Consider the following 19,925-nt stretch of genomic DNA (forward strand, 5'->3'; position numbering starts at 1 on the left):
CAGGGGGAGAGCCTGGAATATATGAAAAAAAGAGCGAAAGAATGGGCTGACCACAACAAGAGGAGAGTACGAGACCTGGCACGCCGGCTGGCCAAAGCAGAAGGAGATAGAGTGTTGGCTGAGAATCAGGCAGAGGCGGCCCAGCTCTCCATGATAGCCCAGTAGCACACCTTCCTCAACACGCTACTCCACTCCACCAAACCGGAAGAAAGTGAAGCCAATGATCAGCTGCAAAAGAAGTTAGCCATTGCACGTAGAGCCCTAACAGCAGGCCTGCATGTACCACTCCAGCTGGGAGGCCTGCCGCAGAGCCTGGAGGAGAAAAGAAGATATCTTGCACAGGTAGGCCTAACGGTGCAGGAAATCGACAAACTCGGCTTCACAGAGGCAAAGGCGCAAGAAGACATGCAACCAGAAGGGGGTGAACCAGAGTTTGATCTGGGACCTCAGGAGGAGGACTACATCCCACCACCCCCTCCTCCACAACAAGATGAAATGCAACTCCCTGACACATCTGCTGAGAGGAAAGCAGCCTTGGCTAAGCGAAGGAGAAAAATGGTAGAGAAGGCAAGGAAAAAACTGAACGTTAGACCTATTCCAAGACAACCTGCCCCTCCCACTGTGCCCCGAGAATCTCCCCGTTGAATTCCATGCAGAGTTGATTATCTGGGAATAGCAGGAATGTGCTTTCAATCCCTTCGACTTGAGCTTTGAGCTTCCCGCTACACTAAACAGAGTAATGCCCATTAAACTTGTAAACGATGTAATTGCTATGGGTGCAAGGCTCAAGGAGAAGTGGCTAGCAGAGCGAGAGGCCAACCCAACTGCTTCGGGAGCCGAGGACCGCGAATTTTGACAGGATAAAGTCCTCTAGGTGCCTAGATCAGTGGAAGGCTATAATTGCCAATCCACTTGGAGAAGACGCATTTTTTATGTCAACCTTGACGCTTGGATGGCTTTTTGCAACACCCTCCCTTCTGAGAGGAACGACCCCATTTTCATGCCGTATCCTCGAAGGGTAGGAGTGGATTTTAATCCGTCCATCCACGGCAGGTTCGATTTTCCCATCATCTATAACGCCAATAGCACCTCCTGTAAGGATGCCCTTGTATTTACCCTCCCTGATTTGTACAATTCTATAGATAGATTCCTTAGTGAGTTCATCTCTTGTCTTCACCCCTCCTTCATAACAACTTGTAATTACCTCAGAATAATTAGGGTCCTAGTCTACCAAGAGCCTGCCCCTCAAGAACGCCACCTCCCACCCCTTTTCTTTGACCCCAACGCCATAGACAGCAACACCATGACTCGTCTCATGATGCACGCTACTCTTTTGCCATCCTTCTGTGTTGCACTGCTTGAGGATATGAGTGATAGCAAATTCACACAGTGCAACCACCCCTTCCTTTCCACCACCACTCTCAAAACCCGCCTCAATCTCAAGGGCTACTTGCTGAGTCGTAGATTCCTCATTCCCCTACCCACCACCATTCAAATGACGAGGATTAAACTCCCGTCATTCCCTTGTATCACGTGCATCTATGTATAAGCCTCTTTATATTATTTACAAAAAAAAAAAAAAAGCCACAAGGAAACAACAAAAAAGGGTGAACTGGAAAGAAGAGACAACAGCAAAGCATAGCAAGGCCAAGGGATGAATCTACTATTAAGAAAAGATAAAAGAGAGAGACCCTCACAAGATCCACTTGCAAATCCCCTTCGCCTCGTCGTGCACCACAGTCACTGCACCTAGGGTTCTCCCTAGCTCCTTCCCCACTTCACGCTTAGGGCACATCAAGGGCAGGACTTTCAGACCTGTCACCCTAAGACTTGCACCGCACCTGCAATGACACACGAACTGGGCCCTTAAGTGTGGACATTACTAAGGGCTTGCCCAAGGTTAGACCCATCTCCCAGTTCCACTCCCATGGGCACCACGCACTATACGGAGAGGCAGACACACCCCTTAGGGAGTGCACAACTTTTCTTGCAGGTTATGTTCGAGTTTCAACAACTGGCTACTCAGCTGAAGTAGATCACCCACGGCATCCTTGAATGACCAAAATCTATTCCATATACCGGACATGACACCATTGCTGCTGTTTTAGGAGCTTTTCTGCATTGGAGTGGACGGACCAACATGCTTCATGCCGCCAACCATCTGCTGCTAATGGCTACCATAATTGAACCAAATCAAGCAAAAGGAGTACTCAGTAATAGACTGCCATTGGCATAGATCTTGGAACCTCATCTTCCAAGGATGCATGCCCAATGCCTCAAGATCTACGGATCGCTTATTGATTCCATAAGCTTGAAGAATTTCAATGCAAGGTTGAAGATCTTCAACGCAGAATTGAAGACCTTCAACTCAAAGACAACGATCTTTAAATCAAAGACACAGATTTTCAATGCAAGGACAAACCATATCATTGTCCAGGTAGAGCTTGGGGAGGGGCTTCTCCAGGATAAATCCCTCCAATACCATCCTTCTAAGGGATTGCTTATTGCTTCAAGCATTTCTGATGTTCAAGGGACGAGCGGCTACATAATGGACACCACAACTCTGTGAAAGATGCTGAGCATCTCCATGAAGCCTAAAGCACGCCGGAATCTCTCCTGGTCATTGTCATTAAACTCCATCATCTCTCATTCACACAACCACCGAATAAGCAGTGTCATACACCTACCAATTCTGCCTAGCAGCATACCTAACTAGCCACTACTTCCCACCGCAGTGCCATGGGACTCGCACTTGGCTAGGAGGGGGATAATGTTACCGTGTTTCCCGCAGCACAGAGGAGCGAAAAATGGAAAAAAGGAAATAGCAAAAAAGGCACAGGATAAAAGTAGAAAAAGGCACCTTGACCGGTAACCAGACCCTGAAAAATTTAAATGTTCGGGCACGACCCTCAGAAAGTCTCAGTGTCGCCCCGAGACAACAAAAGAGTAAAAGGCGCACCATTAAAATGTGGAAGCGCTCCTGAATCCTTGTAAAAGAGCGCCAGGCTCGCTCCTATGCAAAGTGTATGCATTAGTTGGGAATAGGATAAATTAGAATGGTGGAAAATGGGAAAAAGGGCCTAGGCTATGGCCGGCCATGTAAAAAAGGGAAAAGGGAATGACCACCCAAAAAGGATTTAGAGCTTTGTATATAAAGTTGAAAAGTGAATGAGAAGCTCATTCTTTGGTGTGTGGCAAAAAGAGTTTTCTTCTTCCTCTCTTCTTCTCCCCTTCTTGCTTGTGTGTGCTCTTGAGAGAGGGAGTGTGAGAGTGTGAGGGAGTGAGTATGTGGGAGTGAGGGATCAAGTGGGTGAAGCTCTTCACCATCTCCTCTTCTCTTCTTCTCTTCTCTTCTGTTCTCTTCTCTCGCGCATGTGGCTATGGAGGATGGAGCTTGGAGATGGAGGAGGCTTGAGGATGCTTGAGCTAGCATCAAGGATCGTGGAGCTACTGGAGTGCAAGAGAGAGGAGGGTACTCGATCAAGCATCAAGGTAAGCTCACTACACTCATAGGATCGACACCATGTCGGCTAGGTGAGAGATAGCCATTAGAGCTCACTTGGAACGCTTGAAACAATAAGTGGTCCGTGGGTCTTCGCGGTTGAGTGAAAACTCCCACACCAACCAACCCGAGGGGAACTTTGCCCATCTCTCGGTGATTTGGAGCCCATGTAGGGAGCCTATCATGCCATTTTATCCCTCCAGAGGTACAATGAGTAGAGAATTAAATATTTAAGAGTTTCCAAAGGCTCAAGTATCTTCAGGATCAAAACAAGGTAAAACAAGGATTTTACAGGGCACTGCAGGGTATTTACAAGTTGTTACAAGTACACCCTTTATTATTGAAGTATAAGTGAAAGTACTATAGGGTACCCACAGGTCCTACTTAGCCTTCTAAAGGGTTTGGTAACCATTCGGGGTTACTATTTTACCTTACAGGGTCAAAATAAGACACTTAAATGTTAAAACAGGGTGCAGGCCTAGACAGCTTAGACTTAGAAATTGAGTTGTATAAATTTTCGGTCCTAAATTTGTTATAGCATGCTATAGCTCATCTCCGAGAGGGCATTCTTGGCTTCAATTTGAACTAAAAAGTTTTGAAATCGGAGTTTCCTAGCAAAAGTTATAGCCATTTTTCTGATAGGGGGTACCGTAGGACTGCACCATTATGGCAGGACATAAGGGTAAAAATAAGGTCCAATATGATTATGCTTAGCAAATCAGAGATTCCATGTTGGATAATGCACCTCAAGTTAGCCTTAAAGAGCCTAAAAAACAAGGGGAAGTTAGTATACTCAATAATACCTTGTGCATACATAACAAAGATATAAAGAACGTCATGAGGCCCTATTATCAAGAATGGAGCAAATGGTTTTGTCTACTGATCAAATGAAGTCTTCCATTGAGAAGTTAGTAGATTCAAGGACTCAAAAAAAGGCTTCTATTGACAAGTTGGTGGAATCTAATGCTCAAATTATGGAACAATTCTCCCAATGGATACTGTTGAGGCAAACGCACCAACAGTCGGGACTTTGGACGGACTTCTATTCTTTCAGAAGCTGCAACTCATGTTGGCGACAATCTCTCACCTTGTCTCTCACGCTCCACTCTAACTAACCAAGCATTCTCCTCTCCAACCCAAGGAAGCAAGAACACAAGACTAGCTCGAGTTGTAGTGAACTCACCTAACTTACCTTTCGAAGGCTCGAAGATAGTTCCACGACCACGATCAACACGATCCGATGCCGTCGCTCCTTCGCATCCACCACCAAGCACACCAACGAGTCGAAGAGCTAGTAGAGACGACGAGAAAAGCAAGAAGACGATGAAGAGCTTCACCTTCCCTCAGTGCCTCGCTCAACACACCTCTCACTCTCTCCCTCTCAGTCACTCTCAACACAATGGAAGCAAGATGATAGAATAGAAAGATTGAATGGTTGGACTAACAGAGCTTCCCCAGCATGAATGTGCCAAAGGGGGTGAATACAACTGAGACCTCCCACCCTTATATAGACATAGAATTAGGGTTAGGGTTAGGGTTTGCATCCCTTTTGCATTTAGGGTTAGGGTTAGGGTTTGCGCTCCTTTTGCGTTTAGGGTTTCCACAACTGTGAATTAGGGTTTGCACCCTCTTTGGGCATCCTACCCACATAGTGGGCTTTAGGCCGGTCAATCCTTGAAACATGCTTGAACCTTAGCCTAAATAGACCAAGCCTACACTATTCTAATCACAATTACATGTGTGCAACCCAGCAACACATGCGGGTGCGACAAATACAACTACGGGTGATAAATACAATGTGCACGGGAGTGAGCCCGGCTCTCACAAAATAATACAACCATGATAGTTTGATGATGTCCATGAGTAAAAAGTAATACATAAGTGCCCAAAGTAATACAATGAAGCTCCACAAAATAGTAATCCACCAAAAAATAGTATCTAGCACTTGCGCTTTCTGCAGCCTTTTCAAAATACCGTTAACATTATTTCCCCCCTAGACGAGTGCCAGTCCCATGGCACTCACATCATAGGTAGCATGCTGTAGCTTGCACCGAAGATGGGAATGCTGGGAACAGTCCTGATCAAGTAGTAGTCCTGATGGAGAAGAAAGGGGATTTTATTTTTGCGGGCTTTCATTTTCGTTCTTTTCTAATCAATCTCTTTTTTTCGAGCTTTTTCGTGCAACATATCCATTCTGCATATAAATAGTCCTACTTAAGGAGTACGACACATTGCATTTACATGAACACACACACATCAAAAAAACAAAACCAACGGAAAACTAGTAAAATATATTCGTGTCAAATAGTTGCAAGGTACACTCTTCCTAAAAACAAATCAAAGATCCCAATGCATGTAATCTCTTAGACAAAATCGGGCATAGTCACATGACGAAGTGTATAATAAACATATATATAAAAGTAGTAACAAAATGAAATGTCTAGAGTCTCTCGAAAAAAAAAACACACTCTCTCTCAGCATGGTACCGGTCCACACACTATGGTGGACAAACACTCCCCATAGAGCACATCATCTATTTCTAGACACATGCAATGTCTCATCTCCTCTGCACTGGCCCGCGCCAAACCACCATACCCCACAAACACATCCAAAACATAGTCGTAGCGTTTCGTAAATGTAGCTAGTAACCACCTAACCATATCACCAATCACATATCACCAATCAAGATACAGAATCTTTGCGGCCATGCAAGTAGAAACAATGGAAATACCATACAAGGTAACCTGAGAGCAAAAACATGCAAGACTACTTACCGAAAGAAAAGATGAGACCTCTCTGCTCCGCCTCTGACAATGACACCATCAACGTCCATGGGAAAGACACAATCATCCATCATGTAGCTACGATACGCTGGAAACAATCTCTCTGAAATCTTCTCCCCAGCCTCTCTGTCGTAGCAAGGCACAACATGACCAGCACGATGCCAAAGACACACAGTAAGATCAAGTACCTATTCACGAGTGGAATTAGAATAAGTGATCCATGTTTTTATTTAAAGCATGTAACATAAACTTTATTTAGAACATACAACCGTACGTTCAACGTATCCAACTTTGTTATCTTACCGCCTCTCTAGTAACGGGATGTCGATAAGCCTTGGAGTCACACATGAGTGTCCAAGTGCGGTGAAGCACAAACCCCACCCTTGCTGCATCCGTAATAAACTCACCTATATGCTCTGCTAAGCACATAGTGACTAAGAATCCCTGGTCGGCCAAATACTCGCGAGCAAGGTCCATACAACCCATAACTAGACCCTTTGAGAACGTGTTCCACTTGGGAATAGTCATGCCCTCTACAAACAACATTGGTATTATGATATATGAGAAGTGAGTTTGATGTAAACCTTGTGTGATAGAAAGCATAACTTACCCAAAGGGATGGGACCTAGAGCATCCACAAGCAAGCTCGTAGGAAAATCCGCAAATATCAATCGAGCCACCTCTTGACATGGAACTCCATCTTTGCTATAAAGATGCATCTTTTGTGTTGCCAAAAACTTGTTGATGCTATACACAAAACAACATAGTCATTAATGCAAAGTAACCGATGATGCAATGCTATATGCAACATGTAAATTGATGTTCTTGCAATATGTAGTTGTCATGTCTACCTATCAAGGGAAAATCTATCAATTTGGGTCACATCCACTAATAGAGCATCGACATATGTTTGATACTGGAACCCTGCAACAATTATCTCAAAGTAATTTATTTTTAATAATCATACACGAATTTCAAGTTAATATAAGACTTCTCACCTACTAAACGGGTCATAGGTCGCCTCTCCCAATTCTCTCGACCAAGAGATGAATCTGCAACAAAGGAGGTGGTGGGTGCCATAGAGGACTCTGGCACATTTTTTCTCCCTGGATTACCTTGAGTACCCTGGGTGGCACCTTTGGTAGCCTTGGTTGCTTGCTTCTCTACAGTGGTGGGTGCGGTAAGCGGTTCATGAGTATCAACTCCCTCCTTGAATCCTACATAGTATCATTCACCCTTAGACTCCCATGCATGAGCACAAAAACTATTGCTACAAAAGCGACAAGATGTTTACATAGATTGAAGTACTTACTGTCATGCAGATCTTTCTCTTGCTTAGGGATAACCCCCACAGGGTAATCTAGCCACCAAGGGCAAACACTTGCCTCCCATGCCGTCAATTTTCTATCACGTAATGATGGAGAATACATAGTGTTCTCGTCACGAACATCAATCCACTCTCTTGTGAATTGCGGAGCTGCATCTAGCCTCTTCTCTTCTACACATTGTAGTATCCACCTGCAACATTCTTGCCAATTACGCAAGCAAATGCATGCAATCTAATATGAAAATCAGACACACAATCTAATATGAAAATGCATGCTAACCTATAAATCACACGTTTGGCTGAAAACGTAAGCTCCGGCATCTTCTCTGCAACATCTGAAGATTTCACTCCATCCAAGAGGTGTACAAAAGCCTACATAAGTTTCACAAGCGCTTAACATTAGCACATATACATTTTAAGAAAGAACTTAAGAAAGCAATATGTTGGCACTGCATTGAGTCAACCTGCATGACATGATTCTTCATGTTAAGCTTAAAGAACTCCTCAAATGAATCTGGTAGCTGTGGACCTTCTACTTGTATCCTATCAATCTGAAGTAGTGCCTCCGAATGCAAGTGAGCCCAATATGTCTCTTTCTTCATGTAAACCCGAAAGAGCTTATAATCACCAAAATGCGGGTATTGGGGGTCTTTGGCCTTTGTGAGACTCATAAGATGCAACAATATTTTTTTCCTGTGATGCACAACAATATACACAAATAGAAAGCATTTAAGAAAAAAGCATCACATACACACACCTTGCGTTATATATACAAATTACCTTTCCGCAGGGATTTTTGAGCTTGTGAGACAATACAGCTTGTCTCTTGTGATCTTGAGCATGCTTGCATCATCCCACTTTAGCCCAAATAACAACTTAAAGAACTCATCACCATTTTGGGGATTAGCAATGGATAGGTATTTGTAACCCCTATCCTTAAGGCGCTCCTCTTCCACCCTTGTAGCCTTCTCCAAACCTTTCTTCCTCTCTACCTCATCTAGACCAAGAGCCTCAAGCTTAGCAGTTTCTTTTGAGATGAAGACATGAAATTCATCCTATCATTCCAAAAAAAAACTAAATTAGAGATAGAAAAGCACATCTCATACAAGTGAGCCATAGAAAGAAAATCACCTTCCATACAAGCTGAGATATCAAACCGCAAGGAGAGTTATACCATGGAGCAACACCATGATAATACCTTGCCTCTATACTCATCTCAACCTCAGCCCACTTCCTCATGGCTGGACTCAATCTATCTAGAATGGAGTCTTTGTTTGCAATACCAAACCTTTGAAACATATACACCTCATGCGCAATATTTGGAGTAACATGAGCTCTGGCAATACTATTGAAAACGAACAAAAGCATAATATGAGAATGTAAGTGTAACATATTACAAAGAGGAGCATAGTTAAAGGAAGAAGACTTACGCGTTGGTGGTGTCTAGTGCGAGTAGTAGCTCTGCTTCCTTTGCCTTGGGCACCTCAATGAATTGGCACCGTACACTAACATGGTAGTGAGCACAGTCGGAGTACTCTGTAATTGAAAACCAACAAACATAAGAATGGGATACGAACATTCAATACTTGCATGTACAGGGGACAACTTACTTTCCTTGATGCGTTTCCACCACGTTTTAAGCCTGTGGTTTCCATCCCAAACCAAGAACTTTTTACCCTTAAGGTCTTGCCACTCTCTTCCAAGAGCCCTCTCAAAATCCTCATTTCTTTGACGCCATATTGGACCCCATTCATCTAGATTGCTAGCTGTCACAGACATGGTCTCCCCTCTCGGACCTTCAACTGACACAAGGAAGTGTCCCATAGTCTCAAGATAACCAGTGGAATCAAAGGAAGGAATCAACCACTGGGCATCATCCGTAGCAAATCTGACTGCCTCATGAGCCACTAATCTGCAAAGAGGCACAAGAGGAGGTAGCGTCCTCTTTTTTATATAAAATTGACTCAGCACATCCTTCATCAGTCCTAGAGAGACTTGCTTGCCTAAGTTCCTTGAGTGCTTCTTTTCTTTTCATCATCATTCTCCCTTTGATCACTATCACCACTCACCTCTTCTTTGTCATCTAGACTATCATGCTGCACATTAGTCTCTGTAGGAGCAGATATTAATAAGTAAAAATTAACAAAAGTAGCATTAAACCAATCATATTTAATACATAACACTGAACAAAGCGTCATATGTAAATGAAATGGACACATAAGTGACTACATGTGTGCTCCGCAACCCCGTCAATTGTATTGGAGTCCCCATCCACTTGTGCTTCGTCATCAATGTAGACACACCTTTTTGGACCACGTCCTTTCTTTGTTGAAGGAGTGTCCACTGATCTCAAACGCGATGATGCTTCTTGCTCTAAGATCCGCCCAGGAACACATCCTGAACGTAGCTTCATACAGACTTCACGGCTACTATGAGGTGACACACATTTCTTTCTCTTTTTAAGCACTCTTTTAGGTGCCATAACTTTCTCTACACACTTACAAATAGATACACAATCAACCTCTTTAAGATTAACAACACAATCAATCTATTTAAGGTTAGCAACACAATCAATCTCTTTAAGGTCACGGGACAAAGCCACGGACGAAGCCACACGCTTGTGCATAAGCCCACGGATCGTCCGCGCGGACGCGGACGATTGGGGGGTTCAATCTCTTACCTTATTCTCACGAAGCATATGGGACGAAGCCACACGCTTGTATCCATGGGGGGTTCAATCTCTTACCTTGGAGGCCCGTCGGACGGCATACGGGACAGTTGCCATGGGGCATAAGCCCACCCATGGTCCGCGTGGACGCGGACGATTGGGGGGCTTCAAGGTGTTACCTTGGAGGCCCACACGACGGCGCATACCAAATGACGGGGCATAAGCCCACCCATCGTCCGTGTGGACGCAGACGATTGGGGGGCTTCAAGGTGTTACCTTGGAGGCCCACACAACGGGACGGCATAACCAAATGATGGGACGACATACGGGACAGTTGCCATGGGGCATGAGCCCACCCATCGTCCGCGTGGACGCGGACGATTGGGGGGCTTCAAGGTGTTACCTTGGAGGCCCACGCGACGGCTTAGCCCACACGAAGCATGACCGAATTAACACAACGGCTTAGCCCACACGAAGCATGACAAAGCGTGACAAAGGTAAACCAAAAGACGAAGCTTAAGCCCACCCATCGTCTGCGTGGACGCAGACGATTGGGGGGCTCAAGATAATACCTGGGACGGACGAAGCGTCACGGACGAGGATACGAACAGTCGCGCAGTGCTGCAGGAGTTACGAACAGTCGCCACGGGGCATGAACAGTCGCGGATGCAGGAGTTACGAACAGTCGCGGATTGGGAGGCCACCGTCGTGAGGCACTGTCGTTAGTCGCTAGTTGTGGGGCTTTCCCTCCAGCCCTGTTGGTTTCTACATACACAAACACAGCTTGGTGCACTTCTAGTAGGTCATCATATTACTCTTTAACCCGGCAGGCTCTTATTGATGTACATAGACAATATTGAAACAACTTGTGAGCACATCTTACTAACGTTGCAAAAGAACTTGTGATCACGTTAATACTAAACCCTAACCGAAGCGACACAAAGATTAGACTGTTTACCTTCATGTCACCATGCATTCAACCTACCAACTAGGATATGCATTGTTCGACCTACGAATCAAGAAATATTGAAATAAACAAGGGAAAGGGCCTTCAGCCGAAGAGACAGCTAGGGAACAACCCACGAAGCGCCCCCCCTTCTCTCTCTCTCTCGGTGTTGCCCCCCCCCCCTCAAAAGAAAAGAAGAATCAGATTTGAACGCAAAACTGTCACATGCCAAAACTTCATGCAAAAATATCATGCAAATTTATAAAGAGGCTCAGCACATGCCAAAACTTCATGCAAAAATATCCCGAGATGACCCATCGTCTGCGTGGACGCAGACGATTGGGGGGCTCAAGATAATACCTGGGACGGACGAAGCGTCACGGACGAGGTTACGAACAGTCGCCACGGGGCATGAACAGTCGTGGATGCAGGAGTTACGAACAGTCGCGGATTGGGAGGTCACCGTCGTGAGGCACTGTCGTTAGTCGCTAGTGCTGCAGGAGTTACGAAAATATCAATCGTCGCTAGTGCACCGTCGTGAGGCACCGTCCTGAGTTGTGGGGCACCGTTGTGAGAGAGAGACGGAGAGAGGGAGAGAAGGGAGAACAGAGAAAGAGAAGAGAAAGAGAAGGGAGAAGGGAGAACGAGAGAAGGGAGAGAGAGAGAAAGAGAAGGGAGAAGGGAGAAAGAGAAGGGAGAAGGGAGAAGGGAGAAAGAACGGAGAAAGAGAAAGAGAAGGGAGAAAGAGAAGGGAGAAGGGGGAGAGGGAGAAGGGAGAGAGAGAGAGAGAGAGGGAGAAGGGAGAAGGGAGAAAGAACGGAGAAGGGAGAAGGGAGAAGGGACAAAGAACGGAGAAAGAGAAAGAGAAGGGAGAAGGGAGAAAGAGAAGGGAGAAGGGAGAGAGGGAGAAGGGAGAGAGAGAGAGAGAGAGGGAGAAGGGAGAAGGGAGAGAGAGAGAAAGAGAAGGGAGAAAGAACGGAGAAAGAGAAAGAGAGAAGGGAGAGAGAGAGAAAGAGAAGGGAGAAAGAGAAGGGAGAAGGGAGAGAGGGAGAAAGAGAAGGGAGAAGGGAGAGAAGGGAGAGAGAGAGAGGGAGAGGAGAGAGAGTGAGAGCAAAGAGAGGAGAGAGTTGAGAAAGAGAGGAGAGAGTTGAGGAGAGACTTAATAACCCTAATAAAGAAGTTAGCCGTTGATTGCGTAATTAGGTAACTAGTTGGCCGTTAAATAATTAATACAACATAAATAAATTATGAGTGCATAAAGGTGAAGGATGGTGGGTGGTTGAGTCGTAAATTTTTCTATTGATTTCTCTCCGCTTGTAGTGACGGTGAACTGTTGCCTTCTCTTCATCAAATACACACTATGAGCTATATTCAGAGTTTTCTTCTCTTCATCAAATACTAACCCACCAGAGGGCACGACATGTCGAGTTTTGCTATTTTGACATGGAGACTAGCCAGTGATTGCTTAGAGCACAGGGTTTCATTAAGAAATGGGGAGATTCTTTTGAGTGAGTACTACCTACAGAATCTATTGCCTCCAACACAAAAATTCCAGGGGTTGCAAGCCGTCATAGAGAATGATGGTGGAGCAAACAATGTCACCGTGTCTCCAAGATGGGATCATCAAGGGCATGCGCACTATTTGATTGATAGTACATTATCATCCACCTACTCTATCAGGCACTCAAGTAACTATGTGTGCATCTCTAACAGTATTGAGTCAATAGAAGATGAGATTGACAACTACATTGATTGTACTCCAGGTTGTAGCAAATCAACTCCAGTGTGTCTTGATGTACACTCAGATAACAAGAAGGATGTTGATGACACAAATGTCGGGAAGGACCTATGTGTGGGCAACCAAAGCGAGGACTTATCTTCCTATGATAACTCGATTGCAGCCTTCATTAAGGAGAAAGCTAGAACGGGTAGATTGAAAAAATTACTAGCGCTCTGTGGACCTCCACGAAGGGTGGATGAGCTCCCAATCGAGTATAATGGCACAATTGCTTTTGAGCTTCCAGCCACAGATAGCAAGAAACGAATGATGGGTATGGAACAAAAATATGATGGTCACCTGTGGTCGCGGCCCTCACAGACAAATATGGCAATTGAGTGCACTGTGCGCTTGAGCTATTGTCTTGGAAGTCTTCAATGTCTTAGGATCACTTGTCCTTACTACATAACAGAGGGAAAGTACAATGATGTTTTTTTCCATGGTCACTTGGATAGAACCGTGAGCATGGGTTATCCTGCAAGTGAGGGAAACTCCAAGATAACATGTCACTATTGTCTTAATGTTGCTACTTGTGTAGCCATTTGCAAATGCATGATCTATTATGTGTTGCCGCTGGATCCTACAATGACACGTTTGGTGATCCATGTTGGGGAGCATGCTCACAGTGTTCAACATGGCACTAAGAGGGCAACCCTTGACAAGGTGCGGAGGCTTGTGAGCACGGTCCTAAAGATCGAAAAGGGAGGCCCACGAAAAATACAGATGCTAGTCGCTCGGCAGATGTTGTTTGAATCTTTAACAAAAGAAGACGAGTCGGAGGCGACAGAGGTGGATCTTAATCATTTTCTAGAAGAAATGATGCCTCTTGTGCAGAATAAAGGGTAGGCTTGTGCATTATTATTTTCTGCTTACAATGTATGTCTTGCATTTGAAATAACCCTCTAATAAACACATAGGTTCAAAGGCATTGTTTCACAAGAAAGAGCCAAACAAGGTCAGGTGGTTGGTGATGGGTATGACAACATACTTCTTTTGCAAAAACGTTGTGTCTTCCCATTTACAGCACCACCAAGGAACGAGAAGAGCAAACCTCCTATTTCTACAGAATGTGGTTCAAGCGGGAGAAGACGCAAGTGGAGACATGGAATTTCCAAAGATGCACAAAAGAGAATAGAGGCAGCTGGTTGCATGGTTGTGACATTCTTGGAGGAGGTAGTGCAACTTGAGAGACAACATTCAGTATTTCGAGTCTTGACAGAGAGTGGTTATGATGTGCACATCAAAGAAGAGCCTAGGTGCACTTGTCCTGATTTTCAAAAAAGAGAATCTAACCAAAAGGCATTTCTTGCTTGCAAACATATGTATTATGTGTACATGCACATACTTGGCCTTCAACCCAAGGAGCACATGGTCATACATCAGCCTGCACTAACCCCCACAGACCTTGCCTTTGTGTTAGGGCAAACACGTAAGATATGCCCTGTTATGTAGGAAGCCCAACGTAAGCATGGCTCATTCATTGTTCTAGAGGACTCATCATCATGCACTTCATTAGGGTGTGACATGTCCTTTTTGTTACATGAAGATCTTGGAACCTTTCTAGATATTGTACTCCTTTTGGGTAATGCAAAACTTTGGAATGTTATTATTTGTTGTGATCAGATATTGTACTCCTTTCAACACCATTGCTCCCTTTATTGTGAATGGGTTAGTAATGCATGATGCGCAATATATTTTTGACATGTCATTTGTACAAAGCATCCAAGGTTGTTTCAAAAAGCTCTAAAAATCAATTTCAATTGCAAAAGCACGAAATCAAAAGCTTGCAAAAATAACACACCCGAGAAGAAATGGATGTGGCTGATGAAGAACGGTGGTTGTTCAAGATGAGGATGTTGCCTGTTGCGGGTGGTACAAATGATGTTGCTCAAATTGTGGTAGATGGTGAGACTGATGGTGTTGCTGGTGACAAATCCTGTAAAAGTTGGCTATGCTGAAGATACACTTGACTGTTGACCCTTATGATGAATAGAACTTGAATGGTCATTGGAAAATGGAATAGAGGTCGTAGAAGATGGGAGATGCAATGTTGATGTAGAAATGATGCGCATGATTCTCCACAACTCGAGTACCTGCAAAGTAAAACGTCATATGCAGTCACTCCCTAGGGGAAAAGTGCTAGTCTTCTGATCGTGCACAGGACATATGATGATGTTGGTTTGGGAGATGGGTCGAACTCCAGGCAAGCCTGAAGTGTTGTCCCACACTTGAGGACCCAAAACCGTGAATAGGTTATGGTGCAAATATTATAGTGTGTGCACGTGCATACATAGTCTAATACATAGGTAGAAGACTTCTCCATGGGTGCTTCTGTTGATGATGATGCTCGATGATGAGGAAGCAAGGGAGCTTGATCTGATGAAGATGGAAAGAATGATAGGTACTGAGAGAAAAAAAAAGGTTGTTGTTGAAGATGCAAGGGAGACACCTAAGTGGGATAGATAAAGGAATTCTTGAAGCGCATGGTTCTCCACTGGATCAACCACATGTTGTAGGTGACCTGAGGTGATGTGGTGTTACTGAGATAAATGAAGTAGAAATGAAAAGTGCACGTGACTCAGGGAGATAGGTCTAACCTAGGCGAGCCGAGACTCCCTAGGTATGTCCTGACCTTGATGTGCCCTAAGCAAATGTGTGGGGAAATGGAAAAAGGGCTAGGGGGTTAGAGACGGAGCCAGCCGATCAAAGCCACTGGACGCATCCAACTTGAGGACCCCTAGGTGCAGTGCAGTGCATGTGAGTGCATATATATATATATATATATATATCTGTTTTTTTGCTTTCTCTTTTTTTTTTTTTCCATCATGTGATGCACAAGGGAGTCACTCCTCAAGAAGTGGCTGCAAGGTAAGTGAAAGACACCCTTTGCTCAAAAGATATGGCTTAAGAAAGGTTCGGAGATAAATGGGTGATTCTGGATGAAAAGGATGGGTACACCGAGCAAATCTGCTATCCACCATATCCTCAAGCAAGGCTACGCAGTAAGAGGGGAATAATACAGCTCGAAGAAGAAGTCTTGCCATGGCAATGCGGTCAATCCCTGTGTTGATGTCGAAGAATAAGGGTGGCAGGCCATCCTCATAGGGAGTCGGTGGCTGCTGTAAGAGCTTGACTATGAGGCGGAGATAATTGCAAGTGACTATGAAGGCAGGATCGGAGCAATTTGAGTAGAGTTTAAGGAGACTGTCAAAAGAGGGTAGCAGATCACGCAACTGGAAGTGATAGATATCACTCTCATGCGGAGCATTGATATTGGGAATTTTGAGAAAGTTATGCCTGCCATGCTTCTCAGCATCATAGTTTCTGCCATACCTTCTCGGATAGGGGCAATGGAGTACATTTGTCTTCCGATTTGAGTAGCAAAAGGCGGAATGGGCCATTTCATCCGCTTCAAGGATAGGATATCGCCATTCTGGTTGAAGCTTCCACACCTCTCGTGGCTTCTCGGTGAGGTACTCCCTCTTGTTCTTCTCCTTGGGAATCTTACAAGCTCCTTTCAAAGCCGTCCTATCCTGTTTCTTCAACCACTTCTTAGCAATCTTCCCTCCCACTTTAATAAGCTTTTGCACAGTACTGACTGGTAAGGGTGTTCTGAATTTGGAATCTCCATAGAGATTGAAATAAAAAATGATGGTCTCCTCCCTCGTCTGCTTCTCATGATAGGTCTTAATGGGCTCATCTAGATCCTCTCTCTGTGCCTCGATGCCTTGCATGTCAATGGAATACTCTGGCACATCCTGAGGGGTATCCCTAAGAACTTGAACCATCCTATCAAAGCGCTCTTGGACCTCAAGTTCCTTGTCCGACACTGTTGGGGGTACCTGTATTTCCTCAATAGCTCCATCTTCCTACTCAGCAAAATCTTGAGGATCCATATAATCCTCAGAAGGAACCATATCTTCAAAAGGCTCTACTGCAATATGGTCTTCAACAAGTGTCTCATATTGTAAGTCACATGGCTCAGTAGATGTTGGCTGCATCATTTCTACATCCCTCAATTCTTGATCATTATAGCCCATGTCATGTAAATGATCAATCATCTGGCTGCTAGTTGGGTTTGAGGTCAACAACATGAGCTCCTTACCCTGGTCAAAAGTGGCTAAGGCACCGGTAGCAATTCCCAACTGAGCTTTGAGTTCCTCCACATCATCGGTGCTTTTGGATGATAAAGTGCAAATGGCCTGATGATAAAGCCCTTGCTGTAATGATAGTGCATATTGATAGGGAGTTGCATGAAGCTTAAACTGGCGTTCCTTGTGAAGGGAATGAGCCAAGTCTGTGAGTAGCTGTTGTAACATCTCGTAAGCTCTGTTAGCTTTTTCCTCAACTTGATTGACAGCAGTAGTCAGACTCATTGCAATTGTATCTTGCAACCCTGTAAAGGCTATCTTCATCTGCGTCTAAGTCCGATGTGCTTCTGACAACTCTCTGGTGAGAGTTGATGTCCTTGCCTTTTCCTCCTTTAACTGAACCACAAGATCTGCAACCTGAGCACAGAGAATTTCTTCCCTTTTCCTCAGGACCTCAACTTCGCGCAACTGTTCCCTTAGCCCCTCCATCTCCTTATTGTTCTCCACAATCTGAGTCTATAAGTCGTGTAACTGCTGGGCTGAGTGTTTCAAAAATTCTTGATGAGATGATCTCTCTGCCTCATACTTCTTTTGTAATTCCAATTTTTCCAGAATTGCTTGATCCTTGTCCTGTTTCAACTCTTCACATAAGAGCTCTAATGTGGTAAGACCATCCAAATTCGCTGATGTCCTTCTTGTGCAAACTTTTGAACTAGTGGTAGTCTCATTCGGTCGCAGCTTCTCTACACTAGAAGTGACTATAATTTCTTCATTCTATCTACCATGTTCCAACATGTTTATCTGGGCTTGCATGGTTTGTAAAGTGGTCATGAGCATCTGAAAATCTCCTGGACCAATCACCGATTGTTTTCCTTGAGTCTTTCCCTTTCCTTTGTTAGAATCTCCAGGTTTCCTAGCAACGTCTTCTTCAACTTCCTGTGGAGCGGAGGCTTCCTTCCCTCTCATGTCCTTAATGGATGATTCCTGTATGGTTGTGGCTTGATTCTCCTTTTCCTTGTGGAGAGCTTCCCCCAAGTGTTGTGCATTCTCTAGCGACTCCTCGATCGGTACGTGGTGCTCTGTCTTAAATTTTCCTTTCTTACTCTTTTTTTTACCCATCTTCTTTAGTGAACTCTCAACACTTGGCTCTTGTTCCTCCCTTGGTCGTTTGTCCTTCAGTTGACCCATCTTAGCAACTATGGGTGTCACTTGAAAGGGCTCGGAGAGTCCCAAGGCTATGGTGATGACCTTACTGAGTGCACCACCATAATTTATCATGCATATCTTGGCCGGAGTAGTGGTGAGTCTCCCTTCAGGAGTTTTAGGAAGAGTCTCATGTGCCTTAGCAAGGGATTCACAAATTTGATCCATCCAAAACTTATTTAAATCCTCATCAAGTATCATGTCTGATAAGATATCTTCCATGAATCCCTTGGGTATTCTCCCTGCACGAGTGCTGGTTTTGTTGTAGGTAAACAAATGGTGAAACACCTGTGCAGTGGCTCTAAGATCCAACTCCTCAATGGCAGAGAACAATAGACCATCAGTAGTAACATTAGGCTTACCCTCCCACCTTTGATCCACTAGATGAGTTTTACTAGCTTTACCATGCCCTCTTGACCCTTGACAAAGACCTAAGGCTTGTTCTATCAGCTTAGAAGTAAGTGCTACCTCCCCAACTTTTTGCTCTTTTTCATCCCAGTAGCTCATCCTACTTGTTTTAGTCTTAGGATCGTAGTTTTGAACAAAGTTGTAGCAATTGGCAAAGTGAATAGGCCCATTGGTTGCTCTAATATAGTCGGTTAGCCCACATTTAGCCACCAACTCCCCAATTTTAGGATACCTGTTGACAATATTCTCCAAGTTGGTAAGTTGACGAAACTTCAAGGCCCCAAAACTCCATATGCTGGTCTCTAGACCAAACTCCTTGCATTGCTCCATAGTGAATACTCCCCTGTCCTCATAATGATGATCCTTGACAGCCACCAATGTCGACATTGTAGACATTTCAAACTGTAAACCTGTCATTTGCTTAATCAAAAGATAAGACCACATCTTGAGAAATTTCTAGCTAACCATCACACAAAATATAAAAGTCAAACTATACCTTTGCCTTTTTATAAAAACAATGCCAAAATGGATTGCCTTTTTCTTTTTATAAAAATAATGCCAAAATGGATTGCCAATTGCCCTTCTGCAACAAAAAGACCTAGCAATCTTCCTAGCTTGCAGGGGTAAGTGACAAAGGACGGAAAAGATGACAGGGCAACACAAAAAGGAAAAAGAAAAAGAAGATGAAGTATGGACAAAGAAAATGGAAAGACAACTAGGTGGACGGGGAAAATGAAGGAAGGATGGACATCCACCAAGCGTAAAAGTTGGGGTTATACTCCAATTCCGCAAATGTATCAAGGTCAAATGGGCGCATAGCCAAACCACACAAATAAGTGGTAATATCTGTGAGGAGACATGGACCAGCAAAGCGACTAGCCACATGTAGTTCTTCTGCCGTTCACCTTCCCTCAGTCCCTCGCTCAACACACCTCTCACTCTCTCCCTCTTAGTCACTCTCAACAAATGGAAGCAAGATGATAGAATAGAAAGATTGAATGGTTGCACTAACAGAGCTTCCGCAGCATGAATGTGCCAAAGGGGGTGAATACAACTGAGACCTCCCACCCTTATATAGACATAGAATTAGGGTTAGGGTTAGGGTTTGCGCCCCTTTTGCGTTTAGGGTTAGGGTTAGGGTTTGCGCCCCTTTTGCGTTTAGGATTTCCACAACTGTGAATTAGGGTTTGCACCCTCTTTGGGCATCCTACCCACATAGT

The 19,925-nt window shown here is 44.4% G+C and overlaps 1 protein-coding gene across 1 annotated transcript; it reads right to left on the reverse strand.

Moving 5' to 3' along the window:
- Nucleotides 1–224: 224 nt before the first annotated feature.
- LOC148023119 (uncharacterized) lies at nucleotides 225–9,391 on the reverse strand. The gene is made up of 5 exons (XM_087695316.1): nucleotides 9,223–9,391; nucleotides 9,043–9,148; nucleotides 6,277–6,411; nucleotides 6,098–6,154; nucleotides 225–312 (listed from the first exon to the last, which is right to left on the reverse strand). Exons 1-5 carry the CDS (start codon nucleotides 9,389–9,391, stop codon nucleotides 225–227), a joined length of 555 nt encoding a protein of 184 aa, XP_087551442.1.
- Between the last annotated feature and the right edge of the window lie 10,534 nt (nucleotides 9,392–19,925).

Source organism: Lygodium microphyllum, chromosome 16, assembly GCF_053477565.2.
Source record: "Lygodium microphyllum isolate KBCC chromosome 16, Lygodium_microphyllum_v1.1.10, whole genome shotgun sequence".
In the NCBI taxonomy this organism is placed as follows: Eukaryota; Viridiplantae; Streptophyta; class Polypodiopsida; order Schizaeales; family Lygodiaceae; genus Lygodium; species Lygodium microphyllum.